The 15,867-nt window shown below is 45.2% G+C and overlaps 2 protein-coding genes across 16 annotated transcripts in view; one reads left to right on the forward strand and one right to left on the reverse strand.

Annotated features, from left to right (window-relative positions):
* MROH8 (maestro heat like repeat family member 8) overlaps positions 1 to 14,210 on the reverse strand; it is a 77,391-nt gene extending 63,181 nt beyond the window's left edge. For 3 of the 9 annotated variants that reach the window (XR_012419339.1, XM_065523122.2, XM_065523126.2), the window contains exons 1-3: positions 8,858 to 9,117; positions 6,426 to 6,571; positions 2,703 to 2,825 (exon numbers count right to left, since the gene is read on the reverse strand). Coding sequence is in view for 4 of the 9 variants with exons in the window: in XM_065523122.2 (XP_065379194.1) it covers positions 2,703 to 2,825; positions 6,426 to 6,571; positions 8,858 to 9,038 (450 nt within the window). In the remaining 5 variants the exon portion in view is untranslated. Of the gene's footprint in view, positions 1 to 2,702; positions 2,826 to 6,425; positions 6,572 to 8,857; positions 9,119 to 13,817 lie in introns of those variants that run through there. The other 6 variants (XM_005568951.5, XM_045362953.3, XR_012419338.1 and 3 more) reach the window with 3 other exon arrangements.
* Positions 13,716 to 15,867, forward strand: part of RPN2 (ribophorin II) — a 59,540-nt gene continuing 57,388 nt past the window's right edge. For all 7 annotated transcript variants that reach the window (XM_005568947.4, XM_005568948.4, XM_045362954.2 and 4 more), the window contains exon 1: positions 13,716 to 13,964. In XM_005568947.4, coding sequence (XP_005569004.1) covers positions 13,952 to 13,964 — 13 coding nt within the window. In that variant the 5' untranslated portion in view covers positions 13,716 to 13,951. The remainder of the gene's footprint in view (positions 13,965 to 15,867) is intronic.

Consider the following 15,867-nt stretch of genomic DNA (forward strand, 5'->3'; position numbering starts at 1 on the left):
ACAGAATCAGATTCCGTCTCAGAAAAACAAAAAAAAAAAAAACAAAAAAACAAAAAAGAAAAATATTTGGTGAAGTGCCATAACAATTTTTTCCCCTTCTTTCCACTTTCTGTTGTTGGTTTCCCGGGCTTTTTTTCATTTGGATACTTGGAGCCATGCACTGGTTTGGGTCACGAGCACTGGTAAATGCCTTAAAGTTTTCTTTCTCTATAATGACCCTGGCTTTTTCCTCCTTGTCGGTTCCTCAGCAGAACTGCTTCTCCTCTTGGGCACTTCTCCCCTTGGTTGCTGGGAGCTGTGCTTTTTCAGCACCCCCGTGTGGGCCTGTGGGGACTTTGTAGACTTATGCAATGCTGTAGTGATCCATGCAATTTTCTCATGGATACTAGCTACCTTTAACTCTTCTAGGCTGAATCCCTTGCCAGTCTATACTTTGGTTGACATCTGATGCAGGCATTTTATTACTGGGTGGACAGATTCAAATGCAGAATTCAGTGTGCAATTCAGTGCATTGTTGCTGTTGAGACTTGTATTTGTGGATTTTATGGACTGGCTGGTTGAACCATGTGGCAACCTATTGTTGCCAAGTCTGGTGAAAATAGAGCTCTAGAAACATGCCACTCTGGCTGGGTCCTATGATCCTGTGGTTGCCTATATCCCTTTTCCCAAGGAGTACAGCCAAGTAGAAAGCTGCATTTGGTTTTTGTTTTGTTTTGTTTCTTAAGATGGGATGTCACTCTGTCACCCAGGCTGGAGGAGAGTGGCATGATCTCGGCTCACCACAACCTCTGTCTCCTGGACTCAGCTGATCCTCCCACCTTAGCCTTCTGAGTAGCTGGGACTACAGACATGCACCACCACACCTGGCTAATTTTTGTATTTTTTTTTTAGAGATTGAGTTTTACCACATTGCCCAAACTGGTCTCAAACTGTTTGTTTGTTTGTTTCTTTTTTTCTCTCTTTTTTGAGACAGAGTCTCGCTCTGTTGCCCAGGCTGGAGTGCCGTGGTGTCATCTCAGCTCACTGCAACCTCCACCTCCCAGGTTTAAGCGATTCTCCTGTCTCAGGAGAAGCTGAGATTACAGGCGCCTGCCACCATGCCTGGCTATTTTTTTGTATTTTTAGTAGAGACAGGGTTTCACCGTGTTGGCCAGGCTGCTCTCAAACTCCTTACCTCAAGTGATTCGCCCACCTTGGCCTCCCAGAGTGCTGGAATTACATGCATGAGCTGCCGCGTTTTATTGTTAAATTTGTATTATATCATTCTGTTCTTCTTTTTTTTTTTTTTTTTTTTTTTTTTTTGAGACGGAGTCTCGCTCTGTCGCCCAGGCTGGAGTGCAGTGGCCGGATCTCAGCTCACTGCAAGCTCCGCCTCCCGGCTTTACGCCATTCTCCTGCCTCAGCCTCCCGAGTAGCTGGGACTATAGGCGCCCACTACCTCGCCCGGCTAATTTTTTTGTACTTTTTAGTAGAGATGGGGTTTCGCCGTGTTAGCCAGGATGGTCTCGATCTCCTGACCTCGTGATCCGCCTGTCTCAGCCTCCCAAGGCGCTGGGCTTAAGCCACCGTGCCCGGCCCATCGTGTTCTTCTTAATATATTATTTGGAATAGTTCTCAACCTATTTACTTTTTGAAGTGTAGCTACTTACAGATGGATCCTAAACCCTTCAAGGGCAAGGATTAAGGTTTCCAGGAAATGTGTAACCTTTATCAAAGCACCACAGTGTGCTTAATAACTGTCCATTACTCAAAACTGTTAGCTGGTTAGCCTTGAATTATAAAAGCTATCAGTCTAATCAGCCTTATAAATCTGTGATATGAGAAAGAACTACTCATATTCCTGGAGTATGTAAGAAACTTCAACATCAGAATTTTAAAGCTTTAGAGAAACTGAAGGAGACATTTCACAGACGAGAAAACTAAAGCATCAAGAAGTACTTGCTTGAATGCATCAGCTCCTTTGCAAAGCCCTTCTGGATCCTTTGACATGGAACTGACCATTCACTGTCTCCTCTGTGACCCCCATATGCCCATTTAAACTTGTCACAGTCCCTGTGACATTTTATTATACCTTGCTTAGCTGCATAAATAGGGATTTTGTCTTCTTTGTCTTTGTAGCCCAAATTCCCAAGACAGTTCCTGGAACTGTCAGGCACTTAATGAGTGAACGAACGGATGAGTTGGTGGCAGTACAAACAGCAGAAAATACGATAACAATAATACAGTCATGTGTGTTAGGTACCAAGGTACATGGCTTATATTTATTTTGAATTTAATGGTCACAATAGCTCTGTGAAGTAGATATAGCTATTCTTGTTTTATAGATGAGGAAACTGAGGCATTGAGAAGTGAAGTAATTTCCTACAGTTTCACAGTTATAAAGAGGCAGGGCTGTCAGCCGAACCTAGGCATTTGATTATGGGGACTGTCTGGGAACTACTGCTTGATTCATGAGAATGTAGCATTGGCCTTGCTGAGAAATTCAAATGCTGTTGCTGTCCTTTCTACTCTTCTTTTAATTGGTTTTTAAGGGTGATTACATGTGTGGGGTAGCCATGAATACTGCTCCTCCATGTGGAGATACTGATACGAGAAGAGTTCAAGTGAATTGATAACATAGGTGAAGCCACTAAACAAATGCTTCGGCCAAGTCACTGAATTTACGTGATCCCAGTCATTTGTGATAAGGTCATAATACTTACATTTAAGGTATGCACAATGTCTGCTATATGGCTGTGAATGAATGATTCTGTGGTTTCATCATAAGGTAAAGCTCGGCTGAGAGAAGACAGAGATCCTAGGAATGTCAGCTTTTCAAGTTCACCCTGAATTTGTGGAAAAATGATAAAAATGTAATTATATGTTATAATCTTATTTGAATAACTGTGAAGAGCTTTTGAAAAGTTTCTTGGAATGCTTTAAATATCTGACATCTCTTTCAATCCAATATCAGTCTTTTATTACAAGGAAGGAGTAAATTATGGAAGATGTCAGTGAAATTCCTTGTCTACTGGCCCTGCCTTGCTTTGGGACCTCAGCTCTCCTCTCAGCTTCTTGTTCCATCCTGGCTCTCCCCACTCTTAGTCTTTGCTTTCTACCTGCCTGTCCTGGGTAGTGCTGCCTGATTAAGCTTCCTAGGCTGGGCACAGTGGCTCATGCCTGTAATCCCAACATTTTGGGAGGCCAAGGTGGACAGATCACTTGAAGTCAGGAGTTCCAGACCAGAGTGGCCAACATGGTGAAATCCTGTCTTTACTAAAAATACAAAACAGGAGCCAGGCATGGTGGCACGTGCCTGTAGTCCCAGCTACTCGGGAGGCTAAGGCACGAGAATCACTTGAACCCGGGAAGCGGAGGTTGCAGTGAGCTGAGACAGCGCCAGTGCACTCCAGCCTGGGTGACAGAGTGAGACTCCGCCTCGAAAACAAAAAAGCTTCCTAAAGGTGACCTCTCTGATTCTGTTACTTCTAGTTCTTTCGATATCATTAAAAATTCATTATTTTGCCTTTAAAATTTCCTATTAAAATCCAAGTTCTGATTGGAAGAATAAAATCTCTGAGTACTAACATTCTCTTTTTCTTTTTTCTTTTATTATTATTTTTTAAAGACAGGGTCTTGCTCTGTTGCCCAGGCTGGAGTGCAGTGGTGTGATCTCAGCTCACTGCAGCCTCAACCTCCTGGGCTCAAGCAATCCTCCCGCCTCAGCCTCCCAAGTAGCTAGGACCACAGGCACGCACCACCACGTCCAGCTAATTATTTGTATTATGTTGCCCAGGCTGGTCTCAAACTCCTGAGCTCAAGTGACCCGCCTGCCTTGGCCTCCCAAAGTGCCGGGATGACAGGTGTGAACCACCACGCCTGGCCTCTCTTTTTCTTTTTTTTTTTGAGATGGAGTCATGCTCTATCACCCAGGCTGGAGTGCAGTGGTGTGCCTGGGTTCAAATGATTCTCCTGCAGCAGCCTCCCAAGTAGCTGGGATTATAGGCATGTGCTACCATACCCAGCTAATTTTTGTATTTTTAGTAGAAATGGGGTTTTACCCTCTTGGCCAGGATGGTCTCGAACTCCTGACCTCAGATGATCCGCCTGCCTCGGCTTCCCAAAGTACTGGGATTACAGGTGTGAGCCACTGCAACCGGCCTCTTTTTCTAATTATTTATATAAAACCTATTTATCGTAGAACCCTTTTTTTTTTTTTTTTTTAAGACAGGGTCTCACTCTGTCATCCAGGCTGGAGTGCAGTGGCAAGATCACCGCTCACTGCAGTCTACATCTCCTGGGCTCATGGGATCCTTGTACTTCAGCCTCCCGAGTAGTTGGGACTACAGGTGCACTTGAACCTGGGAGATGGAGGTTGCGGTGAGCCAAAATGTGCCACTGCACTATAGCTTGGGCAACAGAGCGAGACTCTGTCTCAAAAAAGAAAAAAAAATCTCTATATATCTTAAGACTTGGAGAATGCGTTTGCTCCTGAAGCAGGGTCCAGTGTCCTTTCTCTTTTTTCTTTTGAGACAGAGTCTCACCCTGTTGCCCAGGCTGGAGTGCAATGGCATGGTCTCGGCTCACTGCAACCTCCGCCTCCCAGATTCAAGCTATTCTCCTGTCTCAGCCTGCCGAGTAGCTGGGATTACAGGCGCCCGCCACCACGCCCGGCTAATTTTTTGTATCTTTAGTAGAGATGGGGGTTTCACCATGTTAGCCAGGCTGGTGTTGAACTCCTGATCTCGTGATCCGCCCGCCTTGGCCTACCAAAGTGCTGGGATTACAGGCTTGAGCCACTGCGACTGGCTGGTCCAGTGTCCTTTCTAAGTGTATCTACAAACCACATGAATAAATTGCTATCATGGCACTTGCGATCCTCCAACATAATGACCTTCTTATTAATCTATTTCCCTGATTGACTGTGGAATCAGCTCAAGGCAGGGAATGGGCTTTTTTTGTTTCGATTCACTGCAGCGATCCAAGCCCTTCATTAACTACAAAGAAATCGAAAGAAAACCATGCTGATATGAAGTATAATGATTAGCTGAAGTCAAAAGTGAAGGCCAACATGCTGACTTTAAATGTTTTACTTTTATTTTTCATTGGTATTCTACATAAAGAAAATGTACAGGTCGGTGGATTTTCACAAACCAAAAAACACCCTGTAGCCAGCAACAGATTATTACCAGCATTCCTGAAGTCTCCCTCATCCTCCTTCCAGCGGAGCCTCTGTGTGTATGTGTGTTTCTTTTGTGTGTGTGTGTGTGTGTGTGTGTGTTGGTAAATTGACAAACTATGGTTGTGTATATTTATGTGGTACAAAGTGATAACATGATTTTTAAAAAAGTATCATACAGTAAAACTGATTTTGGTGGGGAGCACATGGTTCCATGTGTTATAACACACACATACACATGTGTAACCATCACCACAATCAGGATACGGAACAGTTCCACCATCCCCTAAATTTCCCTCCTGCTATCCCTTTTTAGTCACACCCTCTCCCCACCCTAATTCCTAGGAATCACTGATCTGTTCTCCATCACTATGGTTTTGTCTTTTCAAGAATGTCACACAACTGGAATCACACAGTCTATAACCTTTTCTGATTGGTTTCTTTCACTCAACACAATGCCTCTGCGATTCATCTCTGCTGTTGTATCAATAGTTCCCTCCTTTTATTGCTGAATAGTATTATACTTTTTGAGACAGGGTCTTGGTCTGTTTGTGGCTCAGTTTGTTTATTTGTGAAAAGTCTGTAATCTTACTACTCCAACTTCTTCCCTGCATCAAGCACAGTGCCTTATAAATGGTAGCTGTTCATTCATTACTTGTTGATTGGGTGAATGGGACTTAAAAGCCATAGAGGACTGGGCACAGTGGCTCATGCCTGTAATCCCAGCACTTTGGAAGGCCAAGGCAGGTTGACTGCTTGAGGTCAGGAGTTCAAGACCTGCTTGGCCAACATGGTAAAACCCGTCTTTACTAAAACTACAAAAATTAGCTGGGCAAAGGTGGCATGTGCCTGTAATCCCAGCTACTCAGGAGGCTGAGGCAGGAGAATCGCTTGAACCTGGGAGGCAGAGGTTGCAGTGAGCTGAGATCGTGCCACTGCACTCCAGCCTGGGCGACAGAGTGAGACACTGTCTCAGAAAAAAAAAAAAAGTCTAAAAAAAATAAATAAAAAGGTCAGCAGTAGTTATTTGAGGAGACTGGAATTAGAGAAGATCAGCTTTTAATTTTTATTATGGTTTTGTTTTTACATTAATTTCATAACGTATAAGGTATAAATATATGTAAATATATGTATTATAAATATAAATATAAACATGTTTTATAACCTATAATATAAAATTATTTGTATAATCGAGAAATAATATGTTTAAAATATTTGTTAAATGGAGGAATAAGTTGGATAACTCATAAAAATTGCTTGTGTATACCTTTAGCTCACCACTGAAACCCCTCTGGATGGACTGGATCAGCTTGTCAACAATGGCCTCATTGAGCGGGTCCTGTCGGGTCAGGTGTCTGGGGCTATCTGACAGGGGCTCACAATGGAGTCCAGGGATGTCAGGGATGTCCAAGTCTAACATTGAAAAGAAAGACACTGGATGATGCCTCCGTACTATGTAAAGTGATGAGGTTTAGTGGGGAGTACCTCTGGCTCTCACCTTTGCTACTTGCCCTATGATCTTAACCAAGTCCCATCCTATCTCCTAGATTCAGTTTTCTTTTTTTTTTTTTTTTTTTTTTTTTTGAGGCGGAGTCTCGCTCTGTCGCCCAGGCTGGAGTGCAGTGGCGCGATCTCGGCTCACTGCAAGCTCCGCCTCCCGGGTTCCCGCCATTCTCCTGCCTCAGCCTCCCGAGTAGCTGGGACTACAGGCGCCGCCACCACGCCCGGCTAATTTTTTTGTATTTTTAGTGGAGACGGGGTTTCATTGTGTTAGCCAGGATGGTCTCGATCTCCTGACCTCGTGATCCGCCCGTCTCGGCCTCCCAAAGTGCTGGGATTACAGGCTTGAGCCACCGCGCCCGGCCAGATTCAGTTTTCTCAATTATAAATTCAATGTTCTCTAAGGGCCTCCTAGGCTACAAAAGCCTTTGGTACTGAGCTGTAGCAGAATGGTTAAGGGCACGGACTTTAAATCTCAGTTTGAGACTAGTTTGACTCTTGGCTCTACCACTTACTACTTGTATGACCTTTATCAAGTTAGTTTGCCTCCTGAAACCTGTTTCCTCATCTGTAAAACAAGGTTATTATAACAATTAAATGAGGTAATACATGCAAAGAACTGATCCCAGTAGTACTTCCCCTTTAACACCTCTTTCATCTGAAGATTTTTACCATTCTTTTTTTTTTTTTTTTTTTTTGAGACAGAGTCTCACTCTGTTGCTCAGGCTGGAGTACAGTGGCGCAATCTTGGCTCACTGCAACCTCTGCCTCCTGGGTTCAAGCGATTCTTGTGCCTCAGACTCCCAAGTAGCTGGGATTACAGGCATATGCCACCACCCCCGGGTAATTTTTGTATTTTTAGTAGAGACAGGGTTTCGCTATGTTGGCCAGGCAAAGTCTCGAACTCCTAACCTCAGGTGATCCACCCGCCTCGGCCTCCCAAAGTACTGGGATTACAGACGTGAGCCACCACGCCCGGCCACCACTCGACTTTTGTATTTTTTGATTTCTTGAATGCCTCTTCTGCAAACTCTACCCACTTCCTGCCATACTCCTATCATCCACTAATTGCAATAATTGAAGCCATGTTCTCATTCTGATCTTTGCACGGGCTGTTCCTTCTGCCTGAGTTTTTCTCCTTCTTCTCCCCCACCTTCCCTTATCTATCTTTGCCTTGCTAACTCCTACTCATCCTTCAAGTCGCAGCTCCAGGATGCCTTTCTTGTATCCCTTTTTGCCCATTTTGGCTACGTATCCCCTAGTCACTAATAAACCGCTCTATATCCACTCTGGCTCCCCTAGCCCCATCACACTGATTACACTGAGTTCCATTTGCCTGTTCATCCATAGGTATACTGTGTCTGTTCTGTTCGATGCTGTATCTCCAGCTGCTAGATTTAAGCTTAGAGTACAGGAGGGCTTCATTAAGTATTTGCTGAATGAATGTGTGAATGAATGAAGGTAGTTCTTCAAACACACCAGGATCTTTCCTGTGTCATGCACATGCTGTCCCGTCTATCTGTAGTACTCCCTATACTCTATCTGTAATACTCCCTATACTCACATGAGTTACTCTGATATCTTTCAGGCCTCCTTTAGGTTTAAATACCGCTTGCTGTCTCATACAGGTGTTCTCTGACAACCAGAGTTTCAAGTAGGTTCCTACTGCCCTTATTTTTGGTGTCAGCCTGTTCTTCCATACTGCTTACTACAAGTTGTAATTACTTCAATGACTGTCTGTTTACTCTTTTTGGTCTCTTTGCACAATAATGTAAGTTCTATGAGGGCAGTGACCATGTCGGTCATGTCCATTGTTGTATTCCCAGCTCCTGGTACTCAATAAATGTTTTGTAGAATGAAAGTTATTCTGAAGCCCAATCCAGATCCCACCTTCTGCATGAAGTCCTCCCACTCCAAGGCATCCCACGCTGCCCTTTCCCTCCTCAGAATCCCTCAAGCACTCAGACTCTTCTGCAGAACTCAGGACCAACCTTAGTTTCCTGGACATCACGAACCATGTATGTCATCTTATTTTGCCAACCGTATTTTAAGGTCTCAAAGTCAGGGACCAAATTCATCATCAAAGTCTAGTCAAGGGCTGGTCACCCATCAAGTACTCAATCAATATGTCTTGGCCCAAGTTGAAAATAGATTCTCTTTTCCCCTCCCCTCCCCTTTCTAGTCCTTTCTCTTTTTTACCTGTCAGTTCAATGCTACTGGAGCCTTTTTTAATAGTCTCTAAGTTGCTCAGCTCCAAATCCACACTTCCTGAATCATTGTCATAGGCATAAGGGATCACTACTTCTTCCTGACTACAGATCCTAGGAAGAAAGAGAGGATGTGAAAAATTAGTTTTCCAGGACTGCTTCTGTCTCATCATTCATTTGAAAGCCTAAATGTCACTTTTTGAGAGAGGCATTTATTCAGCACCAATCTAGACTAAGTAGCTCCCACCATCCTGGTCCCACAGTTACCTTCTTATTTTTTTCATAGTATTTAACCATTACCTGCAATTACCTTGTTCATTTGCTATAAACTCCATTAAAGAGAAACCTTGTCTACATGGTCACCGTTGTATCCCCAGTACCTAGCATGTTGTCAGTCTCATTATGAGTGAATGGACAGGTAAGAAATACTATGCTGCTGTTAAAAACAACGTTGGGTGTTGGTGGCTCACGCCTATAATCCCAGCACTTTGGGGGGCCAAGGCGGGCAGATAACCTGAGATCAGGAGTTTGAGACAAGCCTGGCCAACATGGCGAAACTGAGTTTCTACTAAAAATACAAAAAATAGCTGGGTGTGGTGGCGCATGCCTGTAATCCCAGCTACTCGGGAGACTGAGGCAGGAGAATCGCTTGAACTGGGAGGTGGAAGTTGTAGTGAAGCCGAGATTGCGCCACTGCACTCCACCTTGGGTGACACAGCGAGACTCCATCTGAAAAAACAAACAAACACACAAAAACCAGATTGAGGTAGAACACCTTGCCAAACTCCCTCTATCCTCCTTAACCTTTCTTTTTCTTTTTACCATAGCACGTAACACCTTCCAATATATCTTTCACTTATTTATGGTGTTCATTGTTTGTCATTTATTTCCTCCTGCTAAAATGTAAACTTCATGAGGGCAAGAATCTTTGGCTGCTTTGTTCATGAATGTATCCTAGGAGTCTAGAACAGTGACATATGGAAGTGCTCAACAATTACTGGTAGCGTGAATGACTGAGCAGGTCTCTATTTACTGAATGTTTAGCATATTTAGCATATTTAGCATATCTCTATTTACTGAATGTTTAGCATATTTCATTAATGAATGAAAAAGCAAGCTGTCAAACAATGGATATGACACTTTTTATTAAAACAAAACAGTATTTTCACAAAAGTAATTAAGTATATGTCTATACACACAGAAACACACACACACACAAATGCTGGCATACGTGAAAAAAAAAATGTATGGAGGGTGGGCATGGTGGCTCACTCTGTAATATCAGCATTTTGGGAGGATGAAGAGGGAGGACTGCTTGAGCTCAGGACTTTGAGACTAGCCTGGGCAACACGGTGAGACCTCATCTCTACAAAAAAGTAAAAAATTAGCTAGGTATGGTGGCATGTGCCTGTAGTCCTAGCTACTCAGGAGCTGAGGCAGGAGGATCCCTTGAGCCCAGGACTTTAAGACTGCAGTGAGCTATGATGGCACCACTGCACTCCAGCTTAATTGACAGAGAGAACCTGTCTCTAGAAGAAAAACAAAAGCAAAAACACTACTTATGGAATTCATTTTTTAAAATTATTTTTAATTTTTATTTTTTTTGACACAGAGTCTCACTTTGTCGTCCAGGCTGGAGTGCAGTGGTGTAATCTCGGCTCACTGCAACCTCTCTGCTTCCTGGGTTCAAGTGATTCTCCTGCCTCAGCCTCCCGAGTAGCTGGGATTACAGGTGCCCGCCACCACGCCCGGCTAATTTTTATATTTTTAGTAGAGACAGGGTTTCATCATGTTAGCCAGGCTGGTCTCAAACTCCTGACCTCAGGTGATCTGCCCACTTTGGCCTCCCAAAGTTTGGAGATTATAGGTGTAAGCCACCGTGCCCAGCCAGTAAAACAATTTTGGAAGGAAACCCCAAACCAATGAAGTTTGAACTTTGTCCTGTATGCATATATTTCTTTAATAAAAAATGAGTTCATTAAAAACAAACCCTCTAGAAGCAGAATGGTTGTGTTGTATGGTAGACTGTATAACTAACTTCTTAAGACGCTTACTGGCCACATGCTATGTTTCATGCCTATATTCCCGGTGCCTTTGGGAGGCTAAGGCGAAAGAATTGCCTGAGACTACGAGTTTGAGACAAGCCTGGGTAACATAGCAAAATCCAATCTCTACAAAAAATTTAAAAAATCTGATCTCTACAAAAAATTAGCTGAGGGTGGTGGCATGTGCCTGTAGTGCCAGTCACTCAGGAAGCCAAGGCAAGAGGATCCTAGAGTCCAAGAGTTGAAGGTGGCCGTGAGCTATGATTCCATCACTGTACTCCAGCCTGAGCGACAGATACAGACCTTGCCTCTTAGAAAATAACAACCAGTGGCTCACGCCTGTAATCCAAGCACTTCAGGAGGCTGAGGTGGGTGGATCACTAGATGTCAGGAGTTTGAGACCAGCCTGGCCAACATGGTGAAACCCCGTCTCTACTAAAAATACAAAAAAATTTCGCTGGGCAGTGTGGTGGCATGCACCTGTAATCCCAGCTACTCGGGAGGCTGAGACAGGAGAATTGCTTGAATCCAGGAGGCGGAGGTTGCAGTGAACTAAGATTGTGCCATTGCACTCCAGCCTGGGTGACAGAGAGAGACTCTGTTTCAAAACAAACAAACCAACAACAAAGAAGCTGTCAATCTGTTTCCAAAATGGTTGTACCACTTTACATTTCCATCAGCAGGATATGAGAGATCCTGTGCTCCACATCCTTGCCAACATTTGTTATTGTTGGTCTTTTTCTTTTTCATTAGTCAGGTGTGGTGGCTCCCATCTGTGGCCCACAGCTAGTCACTAGGACCACAGATGCGAGCCACCACACCTGGCTAATTAAAAAAATTTTTTGTAGAGGCAGGGTCTTGCTGTGTTGCCCAGACAGGTCTCGAACTCCTGGACTCAAGTGATCCTCCTACCTCAGCCTCCCAAAAGCTCTGGGATTATAGACTGAGCCACTATTCCTGGCTGCATATGCTAAGTCTGTGGTGTAAATACTCCCATCATGGCCAAAATCAAGCTACCGATACTACCTTGGGAAGAGATGTGCAATGGCATACCGTCATATATTTCCATCACACAGTTTCAACAGATATAAGCAACCACAAAAGCACAGAAAATGTAAAATGTAGTGAAATAATTAGGAAATAATGAGTTTTGTTTTCAATATAGTTTATTTCATCCTAAGTTGATATAATTTTCTAAATGGCTATATTTAACCAATTTGCAAAATTACTGAAAATTTAACAATGGACTCTCTCAAGACAGTATGAGACAACTCCAGCACACCACTGGTTGGTTGTCTTATTCTTGAGTTGGGAGAATTCTTTATATATTCTACATCAGCACTGCCCAATGGAACTTTCTGCGATAATGAAGATGTCCTATACTTTTGAGCTGTCAAAACTGATATCCACTAGTTATCTGTGGCTACTGAGCACTTGAAACGTGGCTACTACAAATGAGAGACTGAATTTTAAATTTTAATTAATTTTAATCCATTTAAATTCAAATTTAAATATCCACATAAGGCCAGTGGCTATCATAATAGACACACAGAAAGAACTGACTCTCTCCCATGTAGGATAACATTTGGGACAATAATAACGTTAATAAGAGTTATATTGTGCATACTTTATACGTTCATAAAACTGTAGTTAAAAGCACAGATTCTGGAGTCAGACTGCCTAGGTTCAAATCTGTTTCCTTCTCTTTAAAATGGGATTAGCACTTTGGGAGGCTAAGGCTGGAGGATCGTTTGAGCCCAGGAGTTCCAGACCAACTTGGGGAACAAAGCGAGATGTGGTATCTACCAAAAATAATTTTAAAAGATTAGCTGGGCGTGGTGGCGCGTGGCAGCAGTCCCAGCTACTTGGGAGGCTGAGGCAGGAGGATCGCTTGAGCCCAGGATGTCGAGGCTGCAGTGAGCTATGATCACACCACTGCACTCCAGCCCAGGCGACAGAGCAAGATCCCGTACCAATAAAAAAAGAAAGAAAAGAAATAATGTTTGTAGAGCCCTCGGCACAGTGTCGGGTTATACTGTAAACATTCAGTAATTGGCGCTAGTTATTAGAGCGGTGTTCCTGGGTGAGCCACTTCCGTGATGAGCCTGTAAAACTGGCCTAATATGTTCTCTATGAGTTACTGCATTGCTCTGCAAATCAGATAAAACGTCACTCGTAGGTCAGTTATTAACAACCCGAGGGATAATCTTTGGAAAAAACTGACATAATTTTCTTTCTTTTTTTTTTGGTGAGACGGAGATTTATTCTTGTTGCAAAGGCTGGAGTGCAATGGCGCAATCTCGGCTCACCGCATCCTCCGCCTCCGAGGTTCAAGAGGTTCACTTGCCTCAGCCTCTCGAGTAGCTGGGATTACAGGCAAGTGTCACCACGCTCGGCTAATTTTGTATTTTTAGTAGAGATGGGGTTTCACCGTATTGCCTAGGCTGATCTCCAACTCCTGAGCTCAGGTGATCCGCCTGCCTCGGCCTCCCAAAGTGCTGGGATTACAGCCGTGAGCCACTGCGCCCGGCCAGAAACTGCCACAATTTACTAGAGGGGAAAAAAAAAAAAAAAAAAAAAAAAAAAATTCCCTTCTAAGCTATCCCCTCCTGTCGAGACCCTTCCTTTTCCTTTAAAATGGGCCGGGCAGCAGAAAGACGAGTGAGTGACAGCAGATGCGCCAATCAGAAGCGGCCCCGTCTCGGGCCCACCCCGAGGCCTGGCCCAACCACGTCCCGGTAGCTCCCGGAATAGGAGCGTTGCGAGACGGTCGGTTCCAAGTGGGCCTGGGCGCGGGGGGGAGGCGGGTCTGTCCTCGGGAACTGCAAGGCCCTGTGCGCGGGAGGACTGAGATCCCGGCCGCGGCTGCTGGAAGCGTCGAAGTTCAGCGGGGCCGCCGACACTGACCTGTGCTTAGAACTCATCCTGGCCCGCAGAGCCTGCCGCGAGTCCCTGGCGTCCCCTGTGGCGGGCTCTTGGAGCCACTTTCCCGAGCGGAAGTCAGCCTGCGGCTCGGACTCCGGCGGGACCTGCTCGGAGGAATGGCGCCGCCGGGTGAGGAGTTGCGCGTGGCTTATCGATAGGGCCCCACGGCCAGCACTCTTTGGGGAGAGGGCTGTCGCCCGCGGGAGGCTACTCGTCGCCGCTCGAGAGCCGGCCAGGCGGGATCCCCTTCCCCTGCGGGACAGGGGCATGGGCACAAGCTCTGGCTGGGGCGCTGTCGGGTCGAGGGTCCGAAGGAGGGCTGCGAGCTGGTGGGAGTGCCCGCGACCTGGAGGGGTTGGTGCCTGGGGGAGGGGTGCAGCGCGGAGCTACGGGTCGCCCCGAGGCCCAGCCGTGGGGACTGCAGCCGCCCTTAGCCATAGGCCTGGCCTCACTCATTCATTTCATTCGCGCGGGCTCCTGGGCCAGGCGGCCTAAGGTTCTGGTCCCGGTGCTGCCCCTTACTCCGTGTGAGGTTTCGGCCAGATTGTCCTTTCGGCTGTAGTTTCCCCTTCAGTGAAAGGGGCAAAGAAAACCCCTCACTTCTCTCTGGGAGCCTGGAGCATAAGTTCTGAAGTGACACTGTGGGTGCAAACTTGCAGTCGGCCACGTATTCATTGTGTAACCCAAAGCAGGTTACTTAACCCCTCTGCACCTCAGTTTCTCATGTGTAAAGTAAGTTAGTCAAATTAGTCACGTTGTCTGCTTCGTTGAGTTGCTCTATTAAGTGAAATAATCTTCGTGCATAGTTTAGAACAGCGCATGGCCCTAAGAACTCAGTAAAGTTAACTGCATCGGAAGTTACTGAGTAGACGCCGTGCAGGGTGGAATCTCATGTAGCCTCATCGTAACTTTGGAAGCATGTACTCTTGTTACTACCATTTGACAGATGAGAAGTTGGAATCCCACAGAAGGGAACTTACTTGCCCAGGGTGACACATGAATGAGTCAGTGGCTCACCGTTTCATTATTTGAGAAGTTTAGAATAGTAAAGTGGTTAAAAGCAGACTTTGGATTCAAATTGCCTGAAGTTTGATTCTCAGCGATGTGTCCTAGGGCAGGTACCTACTTCTGAGCCTCACTTTCCTGGTCTGTGAAATGCAGAAGATAGCCACCTTACTTAGATGTGAGGATTTAATGATTTGGTGTGTGCAAAGCACAGCATAGCGTGGGCATACCCAACATGCTAAGTGCTCGACTTTTAGTCAGAAAAGTTACTGCTCTCATTAACATGGAGTGAGAAGATTAGGATTCTGACACAGGTGCTGTTTTAGGGGAATTTACGGTCTAGGTGGGAAAATACTAGTCACAGCCATTCACTAGATCTTCATATATTGTGTGCCTGCCTGTACACAAGGCATTGGGGATTCAGCATTGGTGTCTTGACTCCTCTTTCTCTTAGGTCTTTCTGTCCATTGGCAGTTCTGATAGGCTTTGACTTTGAATTCTAGCCAGACTAACTCTCATCACTTCTCATCATGTTCACTGCTGTTGCCCTGGTTTGGGCCACCATCATCTTCTGGCTTGGATTATAGCGGTAATCTCCCAACCGGTGTCCCCCACTCTGTCCTTGCACCTGCATGGTCTGTTCTCCACACAGTATTGTTTATTCTCAACACGGTAATACCATTAGAGTGTAAATCAAATCACACCTCTGCTTAGAACTTTCCAGTGGCTTCCAGCCAGGTGCGGTAGCTCACACCTGTAATCCTAGCACTTTGGGAGGCCGAGGCGGGCGGATCATGAGGTCAAGAGATCAAGACCATCCTGGCCAACATGGTGATACCCCATCTCTACTAAAAAGACAAAAATTAGCTGGGCATGGTGGCACTTGCCTGTCGTCCCAGCTACTTGGGAGGCTGAGGCAGGAGAATCGCTTGAACCCGGGAGGCTGCGGCTACAGTGAGCTGAGATCGCACCACTGCACTGCACTCCAGACTGGCAACAGAGTGAGACTCTGTCTAAGAAAAAAGAA

This window comes from Macaca fascicularis, chromosome 10 (genome assembly GCF_037993035.2).
Source record: "Macaca fascicularis isolate 582-1 chromosome 10, T2T-MFA8v1.1".
Classification (NCBI taxonomy): domain Eukaryota; kingdom Metazoa; phylum Chordata; class Mammalia; order Primates; family Cercopithecidae; genus Macaca; species Macaca fascicularis.